General features: G+C 36.0%; 2 protein-coding genes across 2 annotated transcripts; both read right to left on the bottom strand.

The window, feature by feature from the left end:
• Positions 1-61: 61 nt before the first annotated feature.
• Positions 62-11,308, bottom strand: LOC106152974 (arylsulfatase J-like). The gene is made up of 9 exons (XM_013526728.2): positions 10,981-11,308; positions 10,288-10,474; positions 9,655-9,824; positions 9,328-9,439; positions 8,236-8,331; positions 6,652-6,895; positions 6,100-6,251; positions 5,647-5,756; positions 62-5,217 (listed from the first exon to the last, which is right to left on the bottom strand). The coding sequence occupies exons 1-9, from the start codon at positions 11,242-11,244 to the stop codon at positions 5,050-5,052; spliced, it is 1,503 nt and encodes a 500-aa protein (XP_013382182.2). The 5' UTR covers positions 11,245-11,308; the 3' UTR covers positions 62-5,049.
• Positions 11,309-13,244: 1,936 nt separating this feature from the next.
• On the bottom strand, positions 13,245-19,009 carry LOC106152960 (ciliary microtubule inner protein 2B). Its single transcript, XM_013526707.2, has 6 exons — positions 18,811-19,009; positions 17,350-17,588; positions 15,433-15,608; positions 14,276-14,414; positions 13,793-14,014; positions 13,245-13,366 (listed from the first exon to the last, which is right to left on the bottom strand). The coding sequence occupies exons 1-6, from the start codon at positions 18,870-18,872 to the stop codon at positions 13,275-13,277; spliced, it is 930 nt and encodes a 309-aa protein (XP_013382161.1). The 5' UTR covers positions 18,873-19,009; the 3' UTR covers positions 13,245-13,274.
• Positions 19,010-22,238: the final 3,229 nt, after the last annotated feature.

Raw genomic sequence — 22,238 nt, 5'->3', positions numbered from 1 at the left:
AAAATTTTAATTGTCAAATCAGCATTTTCTCCAGGATTTGATTTGAACAAAAACAAATGCCCACCATTCCAAAAGTTTATTTAATTATTCTTTAACATCAGTAAATGACATGTCAACTAATATGTCTGTAAATAATATTTAATACAATATGCTGAATCCATTTTTGTTTTTATATGTGTCAGTCATCAAAAATCCCTGCATTTAAAAAATCAAACTAACTGATAAAGGGTTTGAGATATTATTGGCTTAGATATTTTATCACAAAACAATATGTGTATTATCGAAACATTTGTTGATCGATAGATTAGATCAGTGTTCACACACGACATATTGAACATGAGATTAATACCATACAGTATAGTTGCTGGCATTGCTGATAACATGCATATTTAAGAACCTGCTTATTGCTTTGTCACTTGCTGCTGCATATCAATTTTCTGTCACAAAAATGCAAGGATAATGTGCACATCCACTGACAGAGGACTATACACTATAGTATAGCAAAGCTTTAGGAGAAGGAAAACCCCTTTGGAATGTTACTACTTACAACATTAACAAAAAACTTCTTTTTATCAATCAATGATATTTTTTCTTAACTGGCAAAACATATCATCACTCATATCATAACACGTGGATTTCTTTTTTTCCCTTTAAAAAATAAAAGGAAATGTAGAAATTGCAAAATGATCACTGGAACACATAATATCATTTAAGCAACATTTTAAATAATTCAATAGAAATAAAGAAATAGCCTCCACTAAATCCTCCAATACTGCAAAGTTATTTTGAAAATTCCTAAAACCTCCCAGAATTATTGTCCAAGATAAACCATAAATTAACAAAATTAACCATATTAATCCTTTGCTGAATACCCCTACGAAATATTTCATTCTATTTCCATTTAGTTTTTCTTAAGCTAGTGTAAATATGATAAAAATGACAGCTGTCACTTTCATCTCATGCAAGTAAACATATGAAACAAGGCAGCAAAGCTGTCAAATGTACAGACAAAAAACAGGAAATAACTATTATGCACAAAATAGGCTACTGTCAATTCTGATGCAAAAATACATTATGTTAAACTGCAAATTCAACATCAAATTTTAATTATCCTCAACAGGTAATACCAATGTAATTAAAATATGTGACAAGTTTACACTTTGAAAATGTATAACTTCCAGAAAAAGAAGTCACTTAGACTGCTTTTCCAACTCAGACTGCATTTTAGTCCTGTATTTCTTTTTTGAAAGTTTGGCAATCATAAGTAACATGGTTTTCCCATAATGGTCATCATGGCAGCAGCACCCAAAATTGTGTTTTCTTCTATTCTGATGCAATATTACATAATGGTTAACAGCATAATGACCGTCAATTTTTAATAATAAAATATACGTATCATGGATTTTCAGAAAATGTGACTAGCATGGGTCTTCAAGCCCGTGGAACTTCAAAGTCACACCTTAAAAATGCCAATATGTGAAAAATTAAATTTTCACAAAATAACTGTTTAACTGGCAGTAAGAATTACCAAACAGACTGTATTTCCTACTGAAGCTGTATTTTAGTCCCATGTTTCTTTCCTGTAAGTTTGAGAACAGTAAATGACATGGTTTTTCTTAAATGGTCATCATGGGAGCAGTGCCCAAAATAGTTTTTTTTTTTCAAATTTAGATGCAATATTACATATTGTTTAACAGCATAATGACCATCAACTTTAATAATAAAATATTAGTATTATGGATATTCAGAAAATGTGACTAGCAAAGGTCTTCAGGCCCATGGAACTTCAAAGTCACAACTTGAAAATGCCAAAATGTAAACGAGACAGCACTGTTCTGAAATGTTTTTTTTTTCCATTTTTAACAATTTTTAACATAAAACAAAATTAACAGTTTTCTGCCGTTTTTATATGATCAACTAAGAAAATTGATGAGATGGGAAAAATATCAACAGAGCAGTGTTAAATGTCCAATCTCTTCCATTCTGAGATTCTGAACATAGTGAATGATTGAATCTGACGAACTGCAATGATATGAGTTTATTTCCATTTTTGAAACTTTATTACACAATACACGATAACAAGTTTACCATCATTTTTACATAATCAACTAATAATGTTGTAAAATTGCAGGAAATGCCAAGCAAACACTTTTACGTATCTTATTAGTTCAATAATGAAACTGTTTACATGCCTAAGAATTAAATCTGAGGAAATGTGAAAAAACTGCATTTTTTTTAAATAATGGCCCGATTATGCTGATTTTTGAACTCAACCTGCGTTTTAGCAGGAATGACCACTCCTGTGAGTTTAATGACAATTGGCCTATCTGTTTTTCTTATATTGTGTTTACAGTGTTGCATATATGCTGAAAAGTGAAAAAAAAGCATAACTACTTAAATAGTGGCCCGATCATGCGGATTTTCGAACTTGACCTGCGTTATAGTAAGATCGATTACTCCTGTGAGTTTCATGACAAAAAGCTTATAGGTTTTCCTTGAAATGTGTTTACAGTGTTGCATATATGCTGAAAAGTGAAAAAACAGCATAACTTCTACATTAATGGCCCAATCATGCTGATTTTCGAACTTGACCTGCATTTTACGAATATTCATCAGCTCTGTAAATATACAGCCAAAAAGTAAAACTGCCTTCCACTTATCGTGTTTACAATGAAAGTGCATGGCGCCGGCGACAGCGACAGTGACAGCAACGACGGCGACGACAGACACAGGTGATGGCAATATGTACAGACACATCTGTACATATTAACTGTACTGTTTGAGAACAGTAAGTGACATGGTTTTTCTTAAATGGTCATCATGGAAGCAGTGCCCAAAATTGGTTTTTTTCAAATTTTGATGCAATATTACATAATGTTTAACAGCATAATGATCATCAATTTTTAATAATAAAATATTAGTATCATGGACAAATAGTAAACATGACTAACAAAGGTTTTTAGGCCGATGGAACTTCAAAGTCACGCCTTAAAGATGCCACAATGTAAACAAGACTGCACTGTTCTGAAATGGGTTTATTTCCATTTTTAACACTTTTTTAACATAAAACAAAATTAATAGGTTACTGCCATTTTTATAAGATCAACTAAGAAAATTGATGAGATGTGAAAAATATCAATAGAACAGTGTTAAATGTCCAATTTCTTCCATTCTGAGATTCTGAACATAGTGAATGATTGAATCTGACAAACTGCAATGATATGAGTTTATTTCCATTTTTGACACTTTATTACACAATACACGATAACAAGTTTACCATCATTTTTACATAATCAACTAACAATGTTGTACAGATGCAGGAAATGTCAAACAAACACTTTTACGTATCTTATTACTTAAATAATAAGGCTATTAACATGCCTAAGAATTAAATCTGAGGAAATCTGAAGAAATGTGAAAAAGCAGCATAACTTCTAAAGTAATGCCCCGATTATGCTGATTTTCGAACTCAACCTGCGTTTTAGTAAGACTGACCATTCCTGTGAGTTTAATGACAATTGGGCTTTCTGTTTTTCTTATATTGTGTTTACAGTGTTGCATATATGCTGAACAATGAAAAAAACGCATAACTACTAAAATAGTGGCCCGATCATGCTGATTTTTGAACTTGACCTGCGTTTTAGTAAGATTGATTACTCCTGTGAGTTTCATGACAACAGGCCTAACAGTTTTCCTTAAAATGTGTTTACAAGGTTGTATATATGCTGAAAAGTGAAAAAACAGCATAACTGCTACAATAATGGCCCGATCATGCTGATTTTCGAACTTGACCTGCGTTTTATGAATATTCATCAGCTCTGTAAATATAAAGCCAAAAAGTAAAACTGCCTTCCACTTATCGTGTTTACAAGGAAAGTGCACGGCGACGGCATCGGCATCGGCATCGGCATCGGCATCGGCATCGGCATCGGCATCGGCGACGACAGACGCAGGTGATGGCAATATGTACAGACACATCTGTGTCTGTACATAAAAATAGGTTGCACACAAAAGCATCAACAGTAGTATAAATTTACATAATGTCATCTGAAAAAGATGCAATTTTTTACCAAAAAAAAATTATAACAATTATTCTACTATGAATTTCATCTCAAAAGTGAACTTTTGTAATTAGACTACAAATACACCTAAATAAATCTACACCTTTTAGGGTTCGTTCACATGAAAAATCTATTTTCTAAAAATCTATTGGCGGTAGTTACTTCCAAAGCTGTAATTAATTCTCGGCTGCACTCGGAGGAGATTCTCATACCTTGACGCTTTGGAAGTAACTGGCTCGCGCTGCCAGTAATTACGCCGTGGGGTATTCAGGGCACAGACCGTGATCACAAGATACCGCCAATAGATTTTTAGAAAATAGATTTTTCATGTGAACGAGCGCTAAGTCAGCTGATTTGGATGCTATAAAATATATTGGATTTCATTTTATTTGTTCAAATGTCAATATTCTGTAAAAAGCTGAAAGTCTTCAAACTTCCACCAAATATAAAAACATTCCTTTACTGTTTTATAATGCCTATCCAAACCACACATCATCAACATCACACTAGATCATTCTAACATATTTAAATTAATTTTATAAAAAATAAATAAATTGATAAATCAATTCAAAATGCACATATCTGGACACCAAATAACATATTTTTCACAAATTTTGAGTCTGAAATTATCCTGGTCTGAGGTTATTCATATATTATGCAACAAAAAATATGTAATCTCAGTGGTCCCATACCTCTTCATAAGAGTTTAATCAGTGTTAGGGCCACTGACAGAATCTTCATCTCAACAAATATTCCAACACCCCAACTTCAAATATATGTATTTAAGGACAGTAAGTAATTAAGGGTGACTTAAATGAGAAGTTAGGAGATTAGGTCATCCTTTTTTGACTGAGCCTGTTGATACATCAGACTGCATGAGAAATTTCAGGTTGCATAAAAGTTTTTACAGCAATAACAGTAGACACCCGAGTTGAGAAAACTGACCCACCCCCCACTTTAAAATCCTGGACCCCCCCCCCCCCTGGTATTATTCCCATGGTCCCCAAACCCCTCCATTGTGACTGGGGTCTGCCCTGGGGTCAGGAGGGGGGTATATTGCTGGGACTGCAGTGGCGTTGTATGCCTGCAGACGAGTCAACATTTTCTTCACAATATTAGGGTACTTCTGTGACAGGTCATTTCTCTCAGTAGGGTCCTGTAAGATGAAAATATATTGGGTTTTTAACATTTCTGCTGTAATAATTCTATTTAAATAAATGTCTCATGTCCTTTTCTCAACAATTTAATACTATTACACTGAGTGCGTAATTTTTCATAGACATACATGTACTGGTAGCTATTACAGGCCCGTAGCCAGGGGGGGTTCGGGGGGGGGTTCGAAAGAACCGCCCCTATTGTCAGGAAAAGGTCCTTTTTGGGTAAAATTTTATCTAGCTACACATAAGTTTCATTGTAAAAGTTCCACTTTTTCAGAAAAAGAATCCCCCTTCTGAATTTGCTGGCTACAGGCCTGTATTATATGTTATAATGTCGATATATGTTCTTTTAATCCTGAAGTAAATTAAGTTGAACTGAAAAACTGTTACCCGGTGGAGTGGAGGAGGGGAAACAGGTCTGTACTCACATCTAATATATCGAAGAGCCACACATTTTTGTTGGTGTCTTCAAATGTATTCTCAACATGATGTTCACCACTGTCAATCACTTGTGCAGGTTTAATCCAGCTTCCATTTCCTAACATAGAAATGTTTACAAACACCATGGAACTTTGGATTTCACCCCTTCCTCCTTGGTGCCAAATAAAGGCATTTAAAATAACAACAATGATAATCTATTGCTTAAAACTGGGCTACATGAATGTTTCAGCACTGTTTACAAAAACACTACATATAACACCCTAAACTAAAAGCCATACTGCTTTATGCAGAAGTACACGCGACAACCAACTATCTAAAATATATGATGTTACTACATGCATGTCAGGAGTTGGCAAATCTGTAGTTATATATTAAATAAACCGATTTTCAACTAAATATGTTGCATTTTATGGATTATAAATGCCCTAGTGTTGACTAACCTGGGTTCCCAGTGATAATTTTCCACTTCCCCATTCTGAATGCTGCCCTGGTGGAGGTGTCGAAGGTACCGCTGTACGCTGGGGTGCCAGACTTAGTGAACAGAGGGTCGATGTTATGTAGGAGCTCTGTTCTTGGACTTGGCGCATTTTTACTGAAGAATCATTGAAAATAAATGTTCTCAGTGACAATATGTTAATTTATTCTGTGTAATCTAATTATTTTCAAAATTAATAATTAATATATAAAAGCCGATACTGCATCAAATTAAATTCTCTCAGATAATAGTTTGTAGTTTTAGCTTCAATAAAACTATTTCTTCTCTTACACAAACTCTCCTTTCTCTTTCACTGTATCTGCTATATAAAAATTTATGAAAGATCTCATAACTCCCAAAGAGATTATCAACCTTAGTTTCAAAGTCTACAAGCCTGTCTCTATTTTTGTAGCATACTCATATACCATCAGTATTTAATTCAAAGTCAGAATGACACATCTGGGAATTCACAAAATTTGATAATTACATGAGCCTTGCATTCTAAAGGCATTCTTACCTAATAGTGTCCCATACATTATAACCATCAAGACCAGTAATATTGCTTGGAGACCCTCCAGCCAATGACAACAAAGTGGGGAACCAGTCAGAAATGTGGATTAGTTCCCTATTGATCTTGCCTTTAGTTTCCAGGCTGTTGCTGTGGACAAAGCCCACCCCTCTGAAGCCGCCCTCCCACAGACTGCCTTTCCACCCGCGCAACGGCCAGTTGTTACCACCTGACAGAATCTGACCTCCATTGTCTGAAAAATACAATTAACTTTTAGTATAAAGTAATTTAATTCTATCATAAACACAAAAATTTAATTCTGTGTATGGGCGGCCAAAAGGGCAAAAATTCTTGTCGTCGATTCAGTTATGTTTCATCGATTTAGTTTCAAGTTTAAACGATCCCTTCATAAATTCAACATCTACTTTCGTCAATTCAATTGTCAAACATTTCTCATCTACAGTGTATTAAAACCAATGCTTTCGCGATTTTAGTCGATCGTGTAACTATTCTCGTCGATCGTCCAACTAATCTCGTCAATCGTGTAACTATTCTCATCGATCGTCTAACTATTCTCGTCGATCGTCTCATCGATCATCGCCAGAGGACGCTGCGGTAGCAACACGTGCTTCTGTCTGTCAATCACGCTGTAATTTTTAACTCGGCCAGCCATGGTCAGAGTTGAAAACAACTAGAAAATAATGTCCCTACAACCGAATAGATTTTAATTATTAACAATTAAAATTGAAATTGATGAGAAAATTTTCTTATTTCACTAGCAATCATTTTGTTGTCTGCCATTTTGATAGTCATGTGATGCCAATGTGCTGCCGCAGCGCCCTCTGGCAATCGATCGATGAATGATGAAGTGACGTTAAAGGATCGACGAGAACAGTTAGACGATCGACGAGAATAGTTTGACGATCGACGAGAATAGTTACACGATCGACGAAAATAGTGACAGCATTGGTTTTAATACACCGTTGACGAGAAATGTTTGACAATTGAATTGATGAAAATAGATGCTGAATTTATGACAGGGTCGTTTAAACTTGAAACTGAATCGATTGGGAAGGCAGTGAATCAACGAAACATAACTGAATCGACGACATTAATTTTTGCCCTTTTGGCCGCCCATATCTGTGCCAATATATCAAATGAATAGGTCTTTACTATATTTATATATTGAATCATATATTGGTAAGGGTAAAAGAAAAAAATAGCAAAACAAATTTTCTTTTCTTCTCAATTTTGGACTGACTGACCATTGAACATTTTACAAAGGTTCTGAATGAGAGCTACCTTATAGGAGATATACATCGGCAAGCCCATCAAAATAATTGTTGGTGTTTCTCTAAAAGTAAGTCATGTTTATAGATAACTTCCAAAACTATTAATTCCTAATGGTATGACCCAAAACTGAATGAAAGGTTAAAGATGGATCTGTAGCATTAGTCTGAAGGTTCATTGGTCCGAATGTTCACTGTAGAGCCTTCGGACCAACAAACTCTAGATTAATAAAACTGATGAAAATGCTACAATTTTTCAGACCAATGAACCTTCGGACTATCAAGATGCCCCCGTTACAGATACCTGTTGAGAACACCATGATGGTATCTTCCCAGAGTCTATGTTGCTTCAATGCTTTGGTCACATTGGCTACACCTTCATCCATAGCACTCACCATACCTGTGCAGGAGAGAGGATAAACAAGACCACTAAAGTTATATATATATATATATATATATAGAGAGAGAGAGAGAGAGAGAGAGAGAGAGAGAGAGAGAGAGAGAGAGAGAGAGAGAGAGAGAGAGAGAGAGAGAGAGAGAGAGAGAGAGAGAGAGAGAGAGAGAGAGAGAGAGAGAGAGAGAGAGAGAGAGAGAGAGAGAGAGAGAGAGAGAGAGAGGATAAACAAGACCACTGAAATTATATATATAAAATTATAAATTTTGAAGAGACAGCTGACAGAAATTTCATATGAAAAAAACAATTCCTTTTTCCAAAAATTTATATATATATATATATCACAATAAAAAGATCTGTTACTACAGCTATATAGGTGCCACCTGACAGTAAATAATTGATATGTCAGAAACATGCAAACAGATGCCATCATTTATAAGCTAGAAGAGCAATTTTTTTCATCTTGAGTATAGACCTTTAAAAATTACAATTGAAAATATACTAGATATGCAATCAAATAAACAATCTCATGGTCTCTTTTCATGCATGATAGTGTATCTTATACCTAAAGTAATGCACAATAAAAAATATCCCATTTACTGAGAACAATATGTGGCAAACACGACATGAAGGCTTGCCGTTTCAAAAATTTTATACCAAACTGAGTTTTCCTTACACGTACATTTTAAGTGTCTTATTATTGTACAGGATCTGTTCAAGCTCTACATTATGTGTCAAGTTGTTGACTGCATGCAAAATATCTTCCTAACTCAAATATTTGTGACATCATTTGTCATGTACCAGTGGCTGTATAATGTTTATGGTTTTTCTCATGTTTATGTGCATTTCATATTCTTAAATATCGATTCCTTTATTCTCAGGCTTCACTGCTTAAAATCATAAAAAATTCATCTACTTATCAAAAGAAAAAATATTGCCCGCATTGCAGCAAAATTATTTCATTGAAAAATGGTTGCATTAAAAACGTAGAAGTTCACAAACCTGCATATATCCTTCTTGCTTTGTTCTTAATACGTCGATAAGGTTTGACGTATTCCTCGGGTACCTCAAGGGGGGAATGAACAGCCTGATAAGGCAGATACAGGAAAAGAGGCTGAAATAAATAAATAAATAAATAAATAAATAAATAAATAAATAAATATTGAAAAATATACCTATCATAAGAGACAAACAGATAAATGTTAATAATTATACCTCCATGCATATTAGAGTTTCTGTGACACAATATTATTGTAATCAAAATATAGTTTATGTAACAGACTGAACACGGATCACCTCTCAACATTTGTTATAATATTTTTAATTTACCTTGTTTTTATCATGATTAGCAATGATATCCTCAGCTCTTTTGGTGAAGAGGTGTGTAGAATAAACACCATTTTGATTTTTGTCAACATCCATGTTGTCTCTTAGGTCTATCCCACATGTTTCATAACATCTTTTGTGAGTAAAATAATATTCAGAACCAGTCAGGTATCCTATAGGGAAAAATAACCATCAGGTTAAAGAATATTCAACAACATTTTAAAGAGCCAGCTGACAAAATTTTCATATGAAAAATCACAATTCCTATTTCAAAAAAAAAAAAAAAAAAAAAAAATCAAAAGACATTTTATGCACGTTCTTCTAAGTGTACATCGTAATGATGAGATTCTAGTTAAAATACAGCTTAAAATGAGTAAAAAATTTCTTTAAAAATCCTTAACTTTTTTTTTTTTTGAGCAAGCATGGTTTTAAAGCAGAAAGCCAGCAAAGCTTTGATACTTGTCATATTTGTTGATATAAACTAGTATTGAAATTACAAATTTTAAAATCTTTTTGATCTCCATTCATTACATGGCTGCTACGTGTACAGCTCGATTGGTCAAATAAAAGGCATATTTTGTCACCTGCTATAAAGAGATTAAAATATCACAGCTTAAACTATTGTCACGTATTTACCATAGTGTGTATCAAACCCCCTATTAGTGGGCATGTATTCTTTCTTGTAAAATCCCAGGTGCCATTTGCCCACAATGTGTGTGGCATAGCCTTGCTCTCGTAGCTTGTCTGCAATAGTTGGGAACTGAAGGGGTAAGCCATTGGCCTGGTTATACCAGATGATGCTGTGCTGTAAGCCTGTATGAATCTAATAGACAAACAAAAGGTGAACAACATTAATGCCCAATATGAGTGTCATTATTTCAAGACACTAATTTTTCCTGTACTTACATTATAGGTTATATTTCTCCAAGGTAAAAAGTTTTTGGTGAGATTTTCTATTATGGGATCAAACATTTTTATCATCATTTGACAATTGTCCCTACAAAGTAGACTTTTTCCAGAACCCCTCTTTCAGAGAGTGCAAGGCGATTGGCTAAAAATGACAACCTTTGCCAGCAGCGCCTGGTGGTGAAAATTATAATTTCTATTATTTTTTAAGGCGTACAGAGGGCATTGACACCTCCCTTTCCCTTCCCAAGAATATGGTTTACGGATGATAAAATGAATGGCCCCTGAGTGACTATACACTGGATACATGCACAGTGTAAATATTATTACTGGCTGTCAATACACAGGGCAATGCTGCTTGGGAACCACTGACAGGTTAAAACAATTTTTTAAAGAAATTACCTAGTGAATACATGGAAATACCTGATATCGGCCCGTCAACAACTGACTACGTGAGGGAGTACAGATCGGCTGCACGTAGTAATTTTCAAGTCTCACTCCTTCTGCCGAGAGTCGGTCTAAGGTTGGGGTCTTGATGTCAGAGCCGTGATAACCAACGTCGTTCCAACCATAATCGTCTGCTAATACAAATAAAATATGCGGTTTCTTCGCCGCAATTGATTCTCTAGAAATTAACAAAATTACGAAAGCTGTCAAAAGGAATGTTGTCACTAATTCGCGTGCCATTTTCACACTTTGTTGCTTCACATTCGAGCCATTGCATGCGCCTGTTACGCCTTGTTGTGGTCACGTGAATTAATATCGGCGACAAACATGTTTTCATTTTTGCAAGAAAAGCTCAAGATACGAATGTCCCCTTAAAATTCTTAAAATGTAATCGTTAACAATTTATTTTTTCAAAACGACCGAAACGACGAGTTATGAAGTGCATTTTGTAACAACTTCATTTAAAAGAGTTATCAAATAAGTAACACATGGTCCTGATCTGTCTTTACCAATTTTATTTTATGCTGGTTACACTTTTCGTTGTTCTTTTCATCCTTTTTCGCATCAGAAATCATTTTCACTCTTTTGGCCATAGCTTAAAAGGCTCAATATTTTATTTTAGGATTGTTATTTTTATCAGTTAATCAAAGAGGTATGACCAATGTAGATCACACATATATTCAATTGGTTTTATTATTATTATTATTATTATTATTATTATTATTATTATTATTATTATTATTATTATTATTATTATTGATTTTTATGTATTAAATAAATATTTAAACAGTTTGTCCATACTGAGCAGTTGAATAAGATATTATAAATGATTCTTCAAAATGTAAAATTAATAAATAAATAAATAGATAAATAATCTCCTGATAGACACCTAAATAAAGACGAATAAATAGACAAACAATAAATAATCTTGAACGCGGCATTAAACATTGAAATTTAATCTACAAAACACTGTTACGTTTATTATAAGTCCCGATGTACGGACGGAAATCTTTGTTTCTTATGAGTTGTTAACATCTACTAGTACATGTTATGTTTATTATAAACCATCTATATTGAATTCATTAAAATGTTTCAAAAGTCGGACTCTTGCGTTCAGCGAAACGCGAGGAATGATAGGCCTAACCAACACATAAAATACGTCTATTTGATATATAAATGTTTTATTTCCATTTAAAATGTTTAACAATAGTGACTAAGTGAACAATGTCAACATTCGCTGTCACAAAAGTGCAGATTGTAATCGGGACTCGTCAAGAAGAAAATCTCTTCGTAGATAATATAGGCGTTGATCATTTACAGTTGTTCAGTAAATGGTTCTGCACTAATCTAAACCTGTACGCTTGAGCTATCTGCTTGACAAAGTATCAGGAAAGATAAAACTTAAAATTATACCTCAAATAAAGGATGCCTGCACCGAAAACTAAAAGAAAAAGGCAAAGTTGTGAGAGATCACACTCTTAAGTCAGAAACTGTTTCAATCAAACCAAGTAGCAGCTACGCTTACCACAGACTTCTAAAACATTGCGTAGATACAATCTTGTCGGAAAATACCACGAAAATTGAGCAAATTCCAGCAATAACAGTCATTATTATGCACAGGAAAAATTGAAAGACGTACAGCAAGTGCCATGTCGATAAGCACTTGTATAAAGTTGATTGTCATGTTCGCTTGAGGTACGCAGAGTAAAAGTCAGCTCCATATATCAAATATAATTTTGATATAGAAATTACATATCCACGATGAGCAACTAATGTTCCTTTTCGATTGTCATGTCATGGTCTTTGCACCATCTCAAGATTAAGGCATGGATATGTTCAGTCTGCGAGAAAATATCATTGCCTTTTCATATGCAGGCAAAAAGTTTTGATAACAATACGAATTAATATCCCATTTTCATTTTTCTTATTAGCCCTTCCCATTTTAATGGTATGATCACATTCAGTTTGTGGGAAAGAGTCCAAGTCTTTTTTTAAAACGACAAAACGACAATCATTTATGTTTCATTGCTATTTCAGAGCTATTTCGAAACTGTTCAACGTCCCAAACTTATTTGCCAACGTGTACTACCCACCCCCCTTCCCCAACACTTCCACTTACATATAGTCCCCCCACCCCCATTCCGGCTCGTTCATTGCTGGAGCTATTTGATAATAGTTCAACAGCCCCAAACTTATTCCCGAACACCTAATGCCCCTCCCCTTAATTACCCCCGACCCCCCCCCCCCCCCGACCCCCAAGAATTCATTCTTCAAGCGATAGCAGTGACCATCTGTTTAGGCGTTGAACTTAGCGCATTCTGCGTACTGAACCCGAAGGTACGACCGTAGCGGAATTTCTCTCCTGAAAAGAGGAAATAATGAAATTTATTACAGATTGTTTCCAAGCGTTTCTCTGTTAATAGTTGTTCGTTCAAACTGCATGCTGTCTTTAAAACCATTTTTCTCGTGAAATGAACAGAAACAGAATATGGTACGAAATTTAATGTCAAATGTTAGGTTTTCGCGTGAAATACACGTCTGATACTTTTGTACGTCTTATACTTTTGTCTTCACCTTCACACCAAATACTTTTTTTTTTTTTTGAAAACGGGGACTTTTAGAGTTATATACCTTTTCATTTATCATGTATTACATTTTGTACCAGAATTGATAAACAATAATGGTCTAAAGTTAAATAAACTACAAAAAGGGCGCATTCAGTCCCAACAGATTCTCGGACTAGTTAGTCCCCTTTTCTGAATGAGCCGTCATTTACACTAGCACTCACCGGGTATGTGTCCCGTGTAGTGAGGCACCAGGCCAGTCTCAGTGGGATATATAGGCTGTGTGTCTAGTCTGTACGTTTCTACCCTCTCTACCGTGACTGGTTTGTGCAGGTTGAGTTTGTACAGCTGTGTGCCGTCCGTGAACTCGTTCAGAGCTTGGTGGGTGATGAACGGATAGCCTTTACCCAGGAGACCCCGAGACCGAGGGACGAAGCCAGTGTAACCTGAAAGCAATATGTCGTTAGGGTATTAGCTTGCAACAAGAAGCAGGGGCGGAGGGATTATTTGAAGGAGGGGGGGTCTCCTCCCCCCCCCCCTTGACATGGGTTTCGTGGGGTACCTCGAAAAATTTTGGTATTTTAGAGGGCGAACGGTGCCATTTGGTATCGATTAGAACTATGATTCAGCTAGTCAAAATTCTAACTTCAAAATTCTAATTTCAAAGATTAATAAGACAACAATCATGGTGTTGCCTTGGAATATACCTGACATGAAATTTTTCTTGGAGTTGGAGCCGTCCATGTAGTAGGGAGACATAGAATGGTGGTGTGCGTTCGGTGAGATGTACGGCTTGGCCTCGGCTGCCACAGCTCGGAGGGGAGTTCGATGATGGGCTGTTAAGGTCTGAAATGAACAGGAGGACACGTGTTACAGGTCACATACACTTATTTAACACACACACTCACAAAACATACATATATATATATATATATATATATATATAGAGAGAGAGAGAGAGAGAGAGAGAGAGAGAGAGAGAAACACCTACATGTAAATGTATATTTAACAGTTGAAAAGCGACGAAGCAATCTACAAATTACCCAAAGAGTACGGCTTGATAAGCAACCCCGCCCCCCAGGACCAACCTCTTTTTTTCAGTAAAAAATGGGGGAATGTGCCTCCTCTGCTTTTACACCGCGATGGATATGTAAGGTTATTTGTGTGCATGTTAGCAGGCGTGTATGGATAAATGACTAAGCAAATATAATATACTCAGTAGGATATATAATTCTAATCATTCTGAAATGAAACTTCCTACTTTTTAGTCAACAAAAGCAGATATTCCATGTGCCGTTATATATAAACTATGGGAGAAGAATTATCTTTGGTAGAAATCTACCACATGGTAATGAAATCAAATAATTTCTTTTAACCATCGCATGTTATCGAAGCGTTGTAAATTATTGTCGACCTTAAAATTGTCTTTAAGTGCCATATTTCACTAGACCGACCACCGATATTGCGTTTGCTGAAGTATGAAATTCGGCTATCATAATGATAATTGCTATAGAAAAGCAGTCTATTGATTCTCTTTTTTATGCACTGTTGTATCTATAAATTTCCCGGAAATCACATCTGGCGATCACTGATGCATAACTCGAAAAATTAGAAATAAAGCGTTGTTCAAGTAATAATTTTTATCCTGAAATATCTTGAAATAGCTTACGGATATTTACTGTTAGATTGTTGTTGGTTATATTGATTACCAACTCATGAATAACAAATTGAATACGACTTGGAATACATATGCGTTTAGTCTCGATGGCATTGAACTTTTTAAAGTGAGTTCCTTTGAGCAAAACGCTACACACCCTGAAAACCATGATGTTTTAATTACTAAGATGCAAGCTAAGTTGCTTACGGGTAATTTGTCTACATTGCTTGGGTCCATTTTACCGCTTTGAAGCGCATCTATCACTCTCAGTTCTTGAGCCTTGCGGTTGTAGGTCCGCTGATCGTTTTCAAAGTCTGAGATGGCGTTGGAGCAATTTTCTGCGTATCTTTTACCAAAATAGTGTTCACTCTTTGGAATAAATCCTAGAAATAATAAACAAAAATACTGAGATTTATTACGATAATTAAAATGCTTGTAAAACAGACCAAAAGAAAGCAGTACACGCTCGCAAACAACATCATCAAAGGTCTTCTGTGAACTTGGGGATCGGAATGGTACTATAATAAGTATGTTAATTAAGCTTGCGATCTGATGCACAGTGGCTCTATTATAATGCTAGATTTCCAATTAACTCTGGTACCTTTTAAGGATAACAATAATTATCCAGCCCTTGCCAACAATGGTGAATAAACAGACTAAGGCATCAAAGCAGACATCAGATCCATTTTTTATCCCTTCCTATCATAAAAAGATGACTCAAAGACCATCCATGAAAAGCAGCAAGACTGTTACATTATCAAAAGCAAACTCACTATGCTGAACAAAATTCCTAAATAAGCCTTACAACTTGTCATTATATTTGATAGAGGTATTTTAAGATACAATTTCCTCAATAACAACAACGTCGAGATCACGGAACAACAGTTGTTCACAATGTTTGATAGGGTTATTAAAATTAACTATTTCCTAAATAACCCTAACAACTTGTTATTAACTTTGATAGGGGTATTATAAGACAAAATTTCCTCAATAACAACAACTTCCAGAGCAAGGGCAGCGCAGTTTTTCATAATGTTTGATAGGGTTATTAAAAGTTACGATTACCTATATAAGCCTAACAATTAGTCATTATATTTGACAGAGGTTCATGAATCCCTTAAATGAGAACAACTTCCAGATAAAGAAGCATCACCACAGATATTGATAGGGGTATTTTAAGGTACCATTCCGGGAATTTCCACAGGAAGAACCATGTGCTATCCCACGTCTCCGGAAATTAAATTGCCATAGTTATATAGAATAATACGGATTCATTTCGTGACTTTTGTAACTGCAACGCAGGAAATTGAAGGTTCTACATAATTCTCCCAATAATTGTTTATTTGATATTAAAATATACTTTTGCAGTCGCACCTGATGTTGTGAACTTACACCAATGGGAACAGCCAATTCGCCCTAGTTGCCTCGATTAAAGCCTGTTGTCCTGCTCGTCTCTCTTTTCTCATCATCGAAAGGAAGAGCGAGAGAAGAAGTAGAGGGAGGGACAAGAAAAGAGGGTCCTTGTCAACACAATGCAAGCTAGCTATGCTCAGTCAACTTCCTAAAAATCACTCTAATGTCTTATGTTTTAATTTGACAATCAGGTGAGGTGTTTTTCAGCAGGCTAGTATCTGGGGCCTTTAACTGCTGGGTAAATAACCAATACAATAGAACATCAATCATTTTCAGAAGCATAGGAATGAAATGGCAGGTATTTTGAGAATTACCTCAACGAATCATACCCATCTTGTAAGGGAGACATACTGTAAAATAGCAACACATGTTCGATCTCCTTGTATTCAGCTGTTAGATAAAAGTGATTGTATCAAATGTGCTTAATCAATCAAGAAATAATAATAATAATAATAATAATAATAATAATAATAATAATAGATGAAGAAGAAGAAGAGGAGCCGGTGTGACAGGAATGGTAGTCCTAGGAATTGAAGTCCGGGGTCCCATATGATTAGAACAGGTGTGGGATAGTCGGAGTATTGGGGTTAGGATATGGGACAATAAAGGACCACCTGTAGAAAGCAAAGGGAAACGGACAGGGGGGCGGACAACGGTTCCCAGCAGACTTCCTTTCCTGTTACACAGGCCTATTCTTTCCAGGTGTTTTACCTGTATACCCGGGTACCATGGCCTGCACCAGTTTCTGGTCCCCCCAGCTGGCCGTCCTCGTCTTCATAAGATGATCCCTCATGTCCTGAAGTTTGTCGGTCTCGGTGAAGGAGGGGTAGATCTCGGCCAGGACTAGCCGCCCAGAGCTGGGGACGTTACAGTCCTGCAGCAGTCGGTTTGTGGTCTTCCCAAACGTTTGGCCTATTTGGTATTTGAACTGGGGACAGTATCCGCCATACCTGGAAATAAAAAAAATAAATAAAAAATAATAAATAAATAAATATAGTAAAATGAATTATTTTCTGGTGATTAATCTCATTGAAAAAAAATTAACATGTCTAACAAAAAAGTAGCAAATGTATCCTTATTGTTTCAAACTAAATGTTACAAATATTTGTCGCATTGTCTGCTTTTCTGTCTGGCTGGGTACCTATATTTTAATCCAGCCAATCGATATATACGACTACCAGTCCTACTTATTTTAGATTGTGATTATTTCTGTTCATAAATATTTCACAATTAAACTATGTTCATCAAAACAATGATCCAGTCTTTAGCATTGTGTAAACTTTGTCTATATTTCTGTATGGATGGGCGTGCGATGGTTTGTATCACTTCCACCGTCTGTTTTCTGATTATTAATGGAATTATCTCATGGGACAGTTATATACACTCAGCCAAAAAAGTTCGGAAACGAATTTTTTCAATAATGGAAAATCTACGTAATGTAGTGAGAAAATCTTCAGCTTATATCAAAAATTAACGAATGGTGGGTGCATTATCCATCAATTTTTGGTTAAAATATTTACGTAAGCTCATATGGTAATTTAATAATTATTCAAAATAACGATTTTCTGAACACCTAAAGGGGGGTTTTCAACTTCAATATGGTTTACGGTCGCTGCCAAATGTCACCATGGCCAAATGTCGCCGTGACTATAACCATTGTGACATTTGGCAACAACATTAACAATTTCACAAGTAAGGCTGAGATTACGTAAAACCATGATCCTATCTGAAGTGAACTCTTGACTGCTCTATTAAATTATTTCTAATCCGGCACAGCAGCTAATCTAGTGGCAAAATGGGATGTAAAAGTGCATCAGAATACGTGTCAACAGTTCAATGTGTCCAAAAAAAATTGCCACACATTTCATTAATTCTCCAGAGATGCAAGCAGAAATTGCGATCACGTTTCGTTGCTCCCTTGTTACAGGGTCATGATCCTCTGTTTCATTGTCCAGCCGCAACCGGCTGAGGAAATTAAAACCTTTCAAAGAAATGCATCAATACATACTGGAAAAAAGCTTACTTATCAAGAAAACCAAAAAGCAAAGAAGGACATGCGTGTTGTATCAAATTCTGGAAATATAAAAAGTGTGCTTTATTTAGTACAAAACGCAGACGTTGACCGCATGAAATAAGATGCCACAGTGTCAGCAATAGAATGGTGCTACTTACCCGGGGATATGATACGGATCTGCCGTCTGGAGGATGCTTTTTCCTTGTGCTGGCAACGGCATTTTACTCTGCTGTACCACCTCAAACTTATGAAGTGCAGGTGAAAATTCAGAGCAAAATAATTTACAGGATGTTCCGACAAAGTTTCTGTGTTTCCGTCGTCTCAGGCCACGGCAGCTGGTCGTCACGCGTTGCTAGGGAAGCGCGCACGAATCCGCGACGTCATCCATTGTTCGCGCATACTCTAGCGTGATGATACGCGCCATGAAAACAATCAACAACTCTACACACAAGTTTACTGCCTAATTTCACCTTTCTCTGTTGATCAAAATAGCGCAGGGCTTTGTTATGGAATTGCAGTGCTCTATGTAAAGCTTTTATAATAGTTTGTATACATTTCTCTTTAGGTGGGGCTGTATGAATATGGCCCTCCAATGAAGGTGAAAGAAAATAGATGAAATGCAATTTCACGTGTGATTTACCCACCATTGAATGTATCATTTAGATGTTTAGATTGCCACTAACTCGCCTCACCCCTGGTCTTTAAAGTCCCGTTGCAAGGTAGCAACGCCAAAGACTTGTTCAACGATATGCCTCTTTGCGAAAATAAACTGAAATAACCTTTTCTATTGCCGAAAAACAAAAACAAAAAACAAATGTGTTCTTTTAGACTTCAGTTTAAACTAAGCTATTCAAAATTCTTTGATGTAATGCCCTCCGTCTTTAATCTCTCCGCTTAAATTATTAATAAACATGTTCACCTGGTATCAATTAAATAACGATTGAATTTAAGCTCACAATTAAGATGGAAATAAATCGTAAACTATAAATGCTTTACTTGCTTTTCTCATAGATATATAAAAACGTTAAAAGTTAAGGAAATGCTTAAAAGCCTATGGACGGTTGGCAAAATCAAAGTTATGATATTGGACAAAGGTTTTAGTAAAATGCTGTGTTTGAAAAAACTCCAGATATAGTTATGGAAAGGTAACAATGTTATTTTACGCTCAGATGTTCATTATGACAGCATTTGGAGATCGATGACGAGAATCTGAGTGATAGAATTGGGGAGGGAGGTCGCCAAAAGAACTGCTCCCCGTACCAATAAAGTGACGTGTAATCATGGTCACAGAGAACAGGAACTGTGCGGACTAGTGGCTCTACACACGCCATGAATATCAGATACCAAAAGTAGATTGTTCTCTGATAAGCCTGCAGTAGTCCATGCCGCACCAGTGTAACCCCATAGCCGCCATACTGGCCATGTATATACAATGTACATTGCCGCAATCAAAGTAATTTTCCAATGCACCACTACTACCCAGGTGAACGCACAAAATGAATAATTATCAATATCTTTAACGAAAACATTGCGTGGTGCATGCAATCTTAAAGTTAGAACGATTTATTTGGAGGCGCACGGTCTTTTTTTCTTAATATTGATGATAGTAGAGTGCTTTATTGTCTAACTACTGGTTCCTTGTTTGCTAGGCATCCAATCAACGATACAATGAAGATCTATATCCGCTTCTGATATTTTTTTTACTAATTGCCCACAAAATATTAATTGTTCTATTGATCGGCCAAGACACACTCTAGCAACATTTTCAATATGTAGTAGCTCTGCAAAGTTATCGAGGCTAGAAATTTCAGAAGATTTTCACAATGCATGTTGCAGAAATCGGAGAATATTTTCCAACACTATAGGCTACAGGTGCTATTCGTCCAATATACTGACACGATACTTCCGGGTCATCCGATACTTTCGGGTCATCCTCACCCCTGGGAATCTATTCCTAGGACCTGCATTCCTATCACAGCCTTTTAGGTTTGGTCATACTTTCGATACCTGACTCAAGATCCCCCTCTCCCCCACCCCCCACCAAAAAAAAAAACTGTACGTTAGTTCCAGTAAACTCAATTATCTGCGTGAAATAATTATCATTTTTGTTTTTCCGGCTCCGAAGATTCTCTGAATGGAAAGAACATGAGAAATGTGGCATGTCTGCTGATGATAGGTTTACAGCATGCAGGGTCTTATTCAAATAAAACTTTGTAGTTATATTCAAATAAAAATAGTTGCGTGTAACTGATTAGCAGTTTTGGACGTCCGCACATAGTACCATTACCTGTGTACGTGTACATACACATTATTATCAAGGTATAATCACGTCTACCATTAAATCATTATTACCTTCAATATCTCAATATCTAGAATAAAGATGAATGTATTTTGGATTGTTTGATTTCATGTCTTACTTTCATATCATATGTTTTTTTTTCTTGGTATTTAAAACTGAGTTCAAGAGAACAACGGTTGTCTGCATAAAATGAATTAGCTGAATATCAGGTGCGTTAGCGAACCTTTCGTTCCTTCTCTTCTCTCTCTTTCCCTCCTTCCGTCTACCTGGTGGTTCATTATCCATATCAATTTGCACGTCTTTTTTTTTGTAATTTATTAATTTTGTTCAACAAAACCAAGTCTGCAGAGTTAGTATATCTACTTCAGTGTTTACGTCAATGCGTTTTCCGCACATCAGTATGTTTTGTGCATCCTAATATTCCGCTTGCATCACGGCAGATTTATTTTGAGGTAAAGAGATTTTTTAATCAGCCAGAAGCTACTCGGTACTTGTTACATGGATAGCATTACACGACCCAAGTATAATACATTTTTAACGTACAATATTAAAAATTCCCAGAAGTTGTAAATAAAGATTTGAGATCAAGCATAGAGGATTAAACGATGGTCGACTAACACGACCTTTGGTTGGAAAGATAAGGGAGATTTGACACTGTGTCTTATGTATTTGGTGTTGGAAACGCAATCAAAGCTCCCTTTTCTAGAGGATTTGTCGTCATCAATTTTCGTTTCCTGATGTCAGGCTTTCTGGTGTCAGCCACTTGCGCGAGATGGCAAGTCAATTTGAGGTTTCATTTATCGCATACGGGAGCAAGCCAACCGTGAATTTTAGCTTCTAGATATTTTATTAAGTTCACCCTTAACGCCTCTTTCCCAGAACTGGTGGCTGTGTGATCAAGAGCTCTATACTCATTAGTTTCAGCCAAAAGGTTTTTAGATCTGAAATCGGTTGCCAGACAAACAAATTGATTAGCCGTTAATTTAGCCGTCTTTAGCCCTTGAGCTCTCTGTGCAATACTCTCCACGCGGTAATTTTCCTGGAGCCATATTTAAAACCATACCTGACACAGAAGGAGCTAGGCTCCATTCAGAATCGGGACTAATTAGTCTGAGGGTCAAATATGGCGACCAACTACAAAGGCTGCCGTCTAATCCGCTAATAGACACTGAATAGATATCCCGTGGGGAAGTATTCAAGTGGGTCGGCCATATTTGACCCTCGGACTAGTAAGTTCCCAATTCTGAATGGGGCCCTAGATTAGTACAGATCTACATTTCTCATTGA

The sequence above is a fragment of the Lingula anatina genome, chromosome 3, assembly GCF_051362555.1.
Source record: "Lingula anatina isolate TDL-2025a chromosome 3, LinAna3.0, whole genome shotgun sequence".
NCBI classification, from domain to species: Eukaryota; Metazoa; Brachiopoda; class Lingulata; order Lingulida; family Lingulidae; genus Lingula; species Lingula anatina.
Note: the sequence above shows the minus strand (reverse complement) of the source record. Positions and strands in the feature narration are given on the sequence as shown.